The sequence below is a fragment of the Phaseolus vulgaris genome, chromosome 9, assembly GCF_000499845.2.
Source record: "Phaseolus vulgaris cultivar G19833 chromosome 9, P. vulgaris v2.0, whole genome shotgun sequence".
Taxonomy (NCBI): Eukaryota; Viridiplantae; Streptophyta; class Magnoliopsida; order Fabales; family Fabaceae; genus Phaseolus; species Phaseolus vulgaris.
In genome coordinates this window covers 8,125,370-8,135,602 of record NC_023751.2, presented here as the reverse complement: position 1 = coordinate 8,135,602, position 10,233 = coordinate 8,125,370, and the positions used below count along the sequence as shown (strand labels likewise).

The following is a 10,233-nucleotide window of genomic DNA, read 5'->3' as shown; positions in this document are numbered from 1 at the left end:
ACCCACACAAATATTTAGAAGCTAATAGCTTGTTTTCTTGTAGTGATTAAATTTTCAACGTTATCCATCTTTTTTAATAAGAAAATGTTTTTTTTTATATTTATTTATTATGCATTTTACACTAATGGGAAGTTGTTCATGGATGGAAAGGAGGGATCAAACTTTTAATTTGATTTTTCATGTAGATTGTTAACTATAAGTGCACATGGGAAACCTATATGACTAAGGCATGTCAAGGGAATTGTTAATTCTATGATTGAGATCTTGGTTGCATCTTTGATCTCATGATGCTATCATTATTGTCATTTCTTAAACATTTGAAAATTAAATGGCTCTAGTAATAGTTAGTATGTGTTAACAATCTTTCTAGAGTGTAGCTTTTGTAGTTCTGTACTGTAAGTTAGTCAGGAAGCTGATTAACTATGATCATTGTTTTCTAAAGTTGGAATCATTTTTTTTTAATTAACTGATTTTCATGTTTAATGTCAGCTTGACTTACGAAGTGGATATAAAAGATCACTTGTTGATCCTCCTAAACAAGTCCTTTCTTTAAAGTCTTGTGATATTAGTTCAACTACATTTGCTCCTTGTTGGTGGGAGGTAAATATTTCTGGTGACTAATTATGCTAATGTTATGGTATTTTCAGTAATAATCTTTATTTTTCCTCAGGATCACACAACTCACACTGTTCTCACTTTGGTGTTCATTCACACACACAAAGGTTTGCTCTCACAACACAAATGTTGGTAGGATAGAAGTAAAACTATTATTATTTCATTCAAAGCACCCTAGAAGAACATATAAACCCCGTTTCTTTTACAAAACTAACTTCTAACTCTGTTTTAAAAGAGTTATATAACAAATGTCCCCTCCATGAACAAGGAATTGACCACAAGGCCCGACCCCTGCACCCATTTAAAGTCTGGAAATTTTTGTTGCATTTCATAGAAGTTTCTCCAAACTGCATCTTCTGGATTTGTCTTCGCCCATTGCACCAACACTTCAGTTATAGATTTATTTCTTCATTTGTACGAGCTAGAATAACCAATGGTTGTGGAACAAAATGACCACCACTGTCAGCAAAAGGTAAAGTTGTAGATACTGGTTTACTTCCATGTGATGGTTTGAGTAAGGAAACATGGAAAATATTATGAATCTTAGAGTCAGTAGGTAATTCCAGTTTATAAGCCACATTGTCAATCATTTCTAAAACCTTGTAGAGACCATAATATCGGGCAGCTAACTTGTGGAAATGGGTATTGGATAAAGTTGTTTGCCTGTATGGTTGAATCTTTAAATAAACCCAATCTCCAACCTTGTACTGCTTGTCAGTCTGTTTTAAATCAGCATAAAACTTCATACATTGTTGTGCCTTAACCAGATTTGCTTGTAATAGCTGATTAATTTCATCTTGTATCTTCATTCATAGTATAGGCTATTGCTTATGAAGATGGAGTCCCTATCAGATATAATGTTTTGTGGCCAGCCATGAAGCTTGATAATATTGTCCATGAAAAGGGATGTCACCTTAGTCGCTCCAAAAGGATGTGCAAGCGACAAGGAATGAGCATACTTAGTTAAACGGTCCATAACAAAAAAAATCACAGTCATATAACAAGATTTAGAGAGGCCAACAATAAAGTCCATGGATATAGATTTCCAAGGTTTTTCAGGAATAGATAATGGTTGTAACATACCTACAGGAAATTGAAGCAAAGGCTTACATTTTTTACATATATATGACAATTCTGGACCCACTTTTTTACCTCCTTCTGCATACCCTTCCAAATGGCCTCCAATTGCTGAATCATGAAAGTGTTGGAGAATATGTTGACGCAATTCTGCATTGTCTCCCACCACTAACTTACCTTTTCTCCTCAATAAATCATTCTCAAAAGTATAATGTTTATGGGGATTTTGGGTCAAGCGAATTCTATCAATAAATTTTTGTAATTTATGATCTACTAGCCAAGAATCCTTAACTCTCTGAGTTAATTCAGAAGTTATTACAAACATTGAAGCTAACTTATCTTGGGTAGGATTTTGTGACAACACATCAGCTACTACATTGTCTTTACCTTTTTTTGTATTCAATACGAAAATCCAAACCCATGAGCTTGTCCAAACCCCAATTCTATGACAATGTTGTAGGGGGTTGTTCCAGGAAATGCTTCAAAGCCTTTTGATATGTTTTGATTACCACATATTGATCTAAAAAATAATGTTGTCACTTTTTTACTGCAAATTGAATAGCAAAAATTTCTTTCTCATATGCAGATAATAACTTATATTTAGGTCCCATTGTCTTACTTATGTATGCATTAGGGTGATTAGATTGCATAAGCACCGCTCCAATCCCTATTCTTGAAGCATCAATTTCAATAGTAAAAGATTGTGAAAATTTTGGTAATATTAAAATTGGAGCAGTGGTTAATGCCTTTTTTAACCTGTGGAAAGTTATATCAGCTTCAACACCCCACACATAAGGAATATATTTTTGTAGTAAAGGTGTTGCAATCTTACCATACCCCTGAATAAAACGTCTATAATAGCCAAACAGTCCCAAAAATCCACGCAACTCCTTTAAATTGGTAGGTTGTGGTCATTCTTAAACAACCAATATTTGTTTGGATCAGGTTGGACTCCTTGCATAGAAATTTGATGTCCCAATTACATGTGTCTTTCTAAAGCTACGATTCTTTTTATTCAAAAATAAAAGATGATTGCGTAATAAGGTCAAGGTTATGTCAATGCATCTAATATGGTTTGTCCAAGTCTTAGTATAGATTAATATATCATCAAAGAAAATCAATATGAATTTCCTTAAATAAGGTAACAAAAAAATATCATTCATTAGATTTTGAAATGTAGCAGGGGCATTGCTAAGACCAAAAGGCAAAACTACCCACTCATACAACCCACTATGAGTCCTAAAAGCTATTTTATAAACATCTGATGGATGCATTCTAACCTTATTATATCCACTTCTTAGGTCTAATTTTGAAAAATAAATAGCCTCATACAATTCATCCAAAAGATCCTCAATCAAGGGTATAGGAAATTTATTTTAATAGTCATAGCATTTAGCTTTCTGAAATCAGTGCAACAACACCAAGAACCATCTTTCTTTTTAACCAAAACCAAGAGAGAAGCATAACAACTAGAACTCTCCCTAATAAATCCAGTTGATAACAATTGTTTTATTTGTCTTTCAATTTCATTTTTCTGGTTATGAGGATACCTATAAGGTTTCAAAGAAACAGTACTACCTGTGTCCATTAAAAATGGAACCCTCAGCTTTTTAATCATACAAGTTAGTTGTAGAGTACTCCCACCAGCCACTCCTTGAAATACATGTAAAGAAACATATACTGGCGACTCATGCAACAATTTCAGACTGTGTGTAATTAAATCCATCTCCTCATTTTTGTTTGAAGCATCATTTTCCTCCAATTGATCTTAGGAAACAAAAAATAACATTTAATTTGCCCCAAACCTTACATTTATTTATATGGTTCTTATCCCATTTTTCACCACAGAATCTGCACAACCCTTTAGAGATACGTTCACTAACCTCTTTTTTTGGAAATAGAACCTACATTAATAGTCTTGTTGCCCAATCCTAAGAATGGCTTAAAGGAACTTGGTGCAACATGAGATTGTAATGTAGTAATAAGTGCAAATTTATGGTAAAATTGGGACTAATTCCCTGTTTTAAAATTCTTGTGTTGCTCCTCTAAACTTTCCATTGAAACCCCATGAATTTCCTTTGTCAATTCCTGCAATACATCTTCTTAAAGATAGGCTAACTGCACAACTTCTTGAAGTGTAGTTGGTCTATGTAAACAGACTGATTTCTCCAATCTTACCGTTAAACCTAACAAGAAAAAACTCAAAGCCATTTTGTCCGAAACCATAACTCTAGCCAACAGATTATCAAATTTTTCCAAATAATCAACTAAAGAACTTCCTTGTTTTAATCGAGCCAATTCAGCCACGGGATCATCAAAGGCACAATCATCAAATCTTTGGGTCGCATCCTTCAAGATTTGTGTCTAAGATTAATGTTGGAAATCAAAAGTCTTAATGTAGTGACACTGCCACACAAAAAGCCTTGCCCTCCATTGAAAGCAACAGTAATCTTGCTCTTTGCTGTATTGACAGCTTGTTGTAAACCTTGTAAAGATTTCTGGGTTGCTGCTTAGGAATCTGCCACCAGTTTCTCCAAAGAATCCACCCTTGATTCTAATTCTTTATTGATCATTATCTCACCTAGCAAGCTGATACCACTGTTATGGTAGTTTACAGTAATAATCTTCCTTTCCCTCTGGATAACATAACTCACACCGTTCTCACTTTGGTGTTCACTCACACACACAAAGATATGCTCTCACAATACAAATGTTTGTATGATAGAATTAAAATTGTTATTATTTAATTCAAAGCACCCTAGAAGGACTTATAAACCCCCTTTCTGTTACAAAACAAACTATTAACTTTGTTTTAAAATAGTTATACAACCGTTAATTAATTCATCCTTGTATTTCAAAATTGATGTTAGACTTTCTATATCTTGTAGTGATGATGCCTTTGCATGCTTATATGACAGAAGGATATTGCCACCTCTTAGCTCATGTCGAAAAAGAATGTCTCGTCCTCCTTCTGTTAATTATTTTTGTCCAATGCACCTTTATGATCGTGTGAGTCAGTGACTTGACTTATATGTGATTATCAATTCCTGAAGTGTTTATATTGTTGTTCTAGACATGAATAACATATACTCATGTGATAGAATACTGTAGTGTGTGTAAGCACAAATGATGAACATATATATGTATATCATACAAAGCATTAAATAAGGATGGCACAAGTTCATATTCGAAATATATGTATATATGTCTAACACCCCCTTGAAGGTGGAACATGTAAATCATATGCATTGAACTTGCTACGTATATGGTCAATCCTAAAGCCCCCCTCAATGGTTTGGTGATATGTACCAATTGGTCAGTGGAATTAACAAAGTGGTAATATATCTTTCTAGAGTGAAGTAACAATTTATCTTGATATGTTTGGTCATCTCATGAAATACTAGATTTGAGGCAATATGAAAAGCAACTTGGTTATCACAAATGAGGGTCATCCACATTGACCTCAAAGGAGATGTCATGTGAATAAGGGTCAATATTAGAGACTTGTGTGGAAGCTTATTTACTTAGCCCACACTAGACTTGGCATAACTTATGTTGTGAATGTAGTCACTTAGTTCATGCATAATCTATAAAGGAGAGATGTTTATAGGTTATGAACATAATCCTTCAATATTTGAAGACAAGTCCAAGAAGGGGATTGTTGTTCAACAGGAATGAAAAATAAATATGGAGGTGTACACTGCTACAGATTATGTAGGGTCAATTACATATAGGAGGTCCACCTTGGGATATTACATGTTCTTGGGTGGAAACTTGGTGACTTAGAGAAGTAAAAAAAAAAACAAAATGTAGTTGCAAGGTCTAGTGTGAAGGTTGAATTCTTAGGTGGAAACTTGGTGATTTGGAGAATGAGAAAAAAACAAAAAGTAGTTGCAAGGTTTGAGTTATGACACATGGTTTGTGAGTTGTAAAGATTGAAAATTATTTTGAATGATCTTAAAGTGAAATGTGAAAAACCTATGACTCTATTGTGATAATAAATCAGCTATTAGCATTGCTCGCAACCCAGTTGAGCATGATAACACCAAGCATAGAGATAGACTGACACTTCATTCAAGAAAAATTGGATGGCCTTGTCATTGTTTGTCACATCTCATATGGGCTTTAGTTTTACCAAGGGTCTTCCCACGTAATGATTTCATGATCTTGCATGTAAGTTAGGAATGATAGAGCTATTCACCTGCTTGAGATCATGCACTGGTTTAAAATTCAATCAAGATCTTTTTTCCTCTCATATAGCTAACCATTTTCAAGTGTACACATGTTTGACAACCTTACATGTTTCATGAGTTTTTGTAGAAAATGCAATATTACCACAAAATTGGAAATTTTATTTCATTATAGGGGCTAAGTGGGATTGATACTGTGTTGAATGTCACCTACTTACCCTTTGGGTATCTTCATCATAAATCTAAACAACAGTATTTTTACACACCGATGTCCATTGTTGGGTTGGGCATATTTATGTCTTAGGAGATGGTGGTGTACTACCAGATGGCCGAAAGGACTCCTAATTCGAACGCATCTCATAAACCTACCATTAACTATGATTAAGCCGTACTTAATAATAAACCATGATTAAGGGATAGTTGGGTCCTCTTTTAGACTCACATGAAAGTCCATAAACAGTTGAGGCCCATCCAAAAAGTATAAATATCATAGGGAACCCAACACACCAAAGGTAATTTTTCACCCTCTACTCACCTGCATATAATACTCAGACTGACTTGATCGTCAGAGTGTCTTTGCAGGTACCCTCATACGACTCGGAGGACTGGAGAGCGGACAGAAGATCATACCTAAAAGCCAAGAAGATTGGAAGACTTGGACTAAAGAACTTACTTCGTAGGACCTCGACCTTGTAAGAACAAGTGGTATTCAAGGAAATATTGGTGTCTCATGAAGGAAATGACATTGGTGACGTGGTGATGGCAGTTTTTTCTTTGGATATTACTCAGCAAATATCATTAGTATTTCCTATCTCTATTCTACAAAATGCCTAAACTGAAATAAAGTATTTTGTAATGTTAATTTTTCATTCTTCATACCTAATGCCCTACATGTTCTAGGTTTTATCAAATTTGCTTTTCCATTTCCACCTTGGTATATGGTGTGTTATGGACATGTAACACTTCAAGCCAAATGTTTTTGCTCTCAAATTGTATCTTTTTTACGGGGACATCCAAGCTTACACTTAACTCATGTTACATTTAGTCCTGATGGACATGAGGTTCTCCTCAGCTATAGTGGAGAGCATGCTTACCCGATGAATGAAAATCATGATAAAGTGTATCGTTTTGAACCTTGATTCTTCACTTCTTGTTTATTCGTTTTTCAGAAGTAGTATAACATAATATGTTTTTGTTTGTTCAACTTGAGATATGGGTAAATTATATAAGTTTTTTAACTTCCTGACAGTTACTTTATGAATGGGTGGAAAGGGATACATTTTTCTTGCAGTGTCATTTTATTTGGTTACGCTATGCTTGTTTTAGTTGTAACTTGTAACCTTTAAGTCACATTATCAAATACATAAGTCTAATGTGTTGTTATATGAACTCTTGTTACAAAATATTGAAACTCTAAATAATGGAATGAAGCTTGAATAGTGAATATCCTTTATTTTATTTTTTATTTTTTCTTGTGTTGTTAAGAGACTAATTGATACTGTGTTTCACAGTGTGTTTCACTTTGATGTACTTTGATGTCTTCATGATGTGAGCTACATGCTAATCCTGCATATTTTGGACTCTTTGTTTAGCTTTTTCAACTGGAACTCACAATGCATCTTTTGAAGACCTAAGCAAAAGTTCCAATTTATTAAATAATCCTTTTGAAGACGGTACTTGTTTCATTTGCCGACAGGTTTTCGTTGATGTGTCAGTTATTTTCTAAGTTTTTATTATGGTGTGGATTTGGATGCTCTCAACTATCTATAACTGTGTTACTGAAGTCACTTCCATTTTGTTATGTTATGGTTTTTATGTTTATGTAGATTTTAAAGTTGAGACAATACTTAATTTTTTTTTATTACGCATAGGAAGGACAACCCAAAGTTCAAATGAAAAATTCCAAACAAAGAAAATAATAAAATAAAAACAAAACCAATATTTTTATGTGCCACTAAAAAAAACTATTAATATAAAACTAAAGAGTCTATTTTTTCACTTTGTTTTTCTTACTACTATTTACAAAAAGTTTATCTTCATATTATTATATTTTTTTTAGTTTCTTCACAAAGAAGTAAAAAATATAAACAAATATAAAGGCTAAGTTTGGTAAGCCTATTCCACTTATGGATGAGTCCATTTAAGTATTTTGGCGAGGGAATTGAAATCCACATCCAAATAAATTAAATAATTCAGGTGGGCATATAAAAACCAAAATTGTGCACAAAGCCTTATAGTGATCACTTCATAAGCCTATCCTCATGTATAGGCTAATGCACTCATTACAATCTCTCTCTCTCATAACAAGTAAAATAATATTGAGTACATAGTACTTTGCGAATTGGTAATGCCTCCCTGTTGATAAAATAGAAGTAAAGGATCACCAGAGATCAACTACTACAGTGTTGATGTATTAAAGTGGGAAAAAAGAGACAATATAAACAAAAAAAAAAAAAAAATCAGTCTTTCCTGTATGATATCCTTCAAGTCCTGCATGGTGAGTAGAATCAGTGCAACATCAATTTGATAGTTTAGTGTAAAATAGTAAGAAATAATGAAAAACAAGTAAAATACCTTAATATCCAAGTAGTGGACAAATACTATATGCATCGTATCCCTGCATCAAAACAAAATCATTTTCTAATTAATTGTATATAATTTCAGTATCAAATGAAAAATCAGTTTGCTTTGAAGGTTCGTTGAATTTCCATATATCTTGTTTCTTAAGTGGTTCCTGTTGTTCAAGTAAAACAAGTGGTGACAAAAAACAACAGTGTCCACCACTTGAAACATGCCTAAGGAAAATTTCATGCTGGCTTCAACTTTTCATGAGCTTCCTTCATAGTCTTTTCATCTTTTTTCTTTCTCCAATTATGTCCATCTTTTCTAAAGTACCTTAAAACCTTCCGATCAAATAGAAAAAGGGAGCCACCTGTAATCACCAAATGCATGGCATGAAGCAATAATCAGAGATAAAAGATGAAATAAACTTAGAAATGCAGTCAAGTTTTAGCATGAACAACAAAACTATTAATAGCATCCTAGAAACTACAGACATGATCAGTCCATGTTTACTGGTTTTCTTGTTGCAGTCAAAGTGACAAGCTATTCATATATTGATGAGGCTAGGCGTTGGTCCATGCCTATTGAAGACACCTTCTCCAATGCCTATTGAAGATAAGAACGAAGCTGGAGAAAGCGATTGAGATCAAATGCCTCTGCTTTTTGGTTCGAATAAGATCAAATTAATGCACCAAATATGGCAGTTGAATCAAAGTATACTCATTAATTGAAATCAGTTTTCAGCAAGGTACAAATACAGAAAACTATTTAATCAAAATTTGCACTCAAACACTTCAATTCAATAATAAAAGTGCAGTTGTTTCACCCCATACAACACCACATCCATCTGTCACAAAACAATCCCACCGTTTGAATCCATTGAATTGATCGTAGCTATTGTGCGACTTGAACCCGAACCAGCCAGCTGCTCACAAAATCAACTCTGTTGCACTTCATATTTTTTTTTCCACTGAATCAATTTAACAAACATGTTATCTGCAGTTTCAACCAAACACATGTAATCTGCAGTTTCAACCAAACACATGTTATCTGCAGTTTCGACCAAACACATGTAATCTGCAGTTTCAACAAAAACATGTCAAATTGATAACAGATCAAAATGTGATTCACATTCTCATCAACAAAACGCAGAACAAAAGATAATTAGCGAAAACGAAATTACCGATGAAGAACATGGAGATTACCTTCAGAAAAACTTCTCTGATTTTGATTCACCAAACCAACTCAATCGTGATTCAAACAGAACCACTGGAAGGAATAAGTTCGCACCAAACAGCTTCAATCAGCACAAACTTGCTTTTAACATTTAAAATGAAACTTGTGGGAATGAAGAGGAAAATGAGAAGGAAGAGAAGAAAATAGGTAAATCGAAAGAAGAAAAAAGAGATAAAAAATAGAAGGAAACTAAAAGTAAAATAAAACTTAAAACGAAATTAGAATATTTTCTACTTGATGACTTATTATTGACGGATAAAAATATAACCATCATAAACATCATAATAATAATATGTAGGTTAAATTTAAAAGTGATATAGAAAATATCTTTATATTTATAATTTTATCACCATATAACTTATTATGATATGTAGATTAGAACCTTATAATAAGTAGTCATTAAATGTCTATTAGTGAAAGTTTTTCTTTAAAAAAAAAATTGAATATGAGCAAATTTTCGTTTTCTTTATTTAGAGAAAGTTATACTTAAATATTTTAGTTTTGAGAGAGTAAAAGTTTATAAGTATTTAATAATTGATGTATGGATATTTTT

The 10,233-nt window shown here is 33.2% G+C and overlaps 1 protein-coding gene and 1 long non-coding RNA gene across 5 annotated transcripts; both read right to left on the bottom strand.

Annotated features, from left to right (window-relative positions):
• Positions 1-1,007: 1,007 nt before the first annotated feature.
• Positions 1,008-1,848, bottom strand: LOC137822184 (uncharacterized). Its single transcript, XM_068627085.1, has 3 exons — positions 1,782-1,848; positions 1,529-1,698; positions 1,008-1,418 (listed from the first exon to the last, which is right to left on the bottom strand). The coding sequence occupies exons 1-3, from the start codon at positions 1,846-1,848 to the stop codon at positions 1,008-1,010; spliced, it is 648 nt and encodes a 215-aa protein (XP_068483186.1).
• Positions 1,849-8,043: 6,195 nt separating this feature from the next.
• Positions 8,044-9,887, bottom strand: LOC137822835 (uncharacterized). 4 transcript variants are annotated; one of them, XR_011083003.1, is made up of 4 exons: positions 9,650-9,858; positions 8,678-9,521; positions 8,457-8,499; positions 8,044-8,372 (listed from the first exon to the last, which is right to left on the bottom strand). It is a non-coding gene; the product is annotated as an uncharacterized lncRNA (long non-coding RNA). The 4 variants fall into 4 exon arrangements; XR_011083002.1 differs by having other exon boundaries at positions 8,457-9,521; XR_011083000.1 differs by having other exon boundaries at positions 8,092-9,521; positions 9,650-9,887.
• Positions 9,888-10,233: the final 346 nt, after the last annotated feature.

Excerpts from the sequence above, each read along its gene's own strand:
- LOC137822184 (XM_068627085.1), bottom strand. The coding sequence starts at position 1,848 with ATGCAGAATTGCGTCAACATATTCTCCAACACTTTCATGATTCAGCAA. Across the intron at positions 1,699-1,781 it reads ATTGGAGGCCATTTGGAAGG|GTATGTTACAACCATTATCT; the intron begins GTATGCAGAAGG and ends AATTTCCTGTAG. Across the intron at positions 1,419-1,528 it reads ATCCTTTTGGAGCGACTAAG|ATACAAGATGAAATTAATCA; the intron begins GTGACATCCCTT and ends CTATGAATGAAG.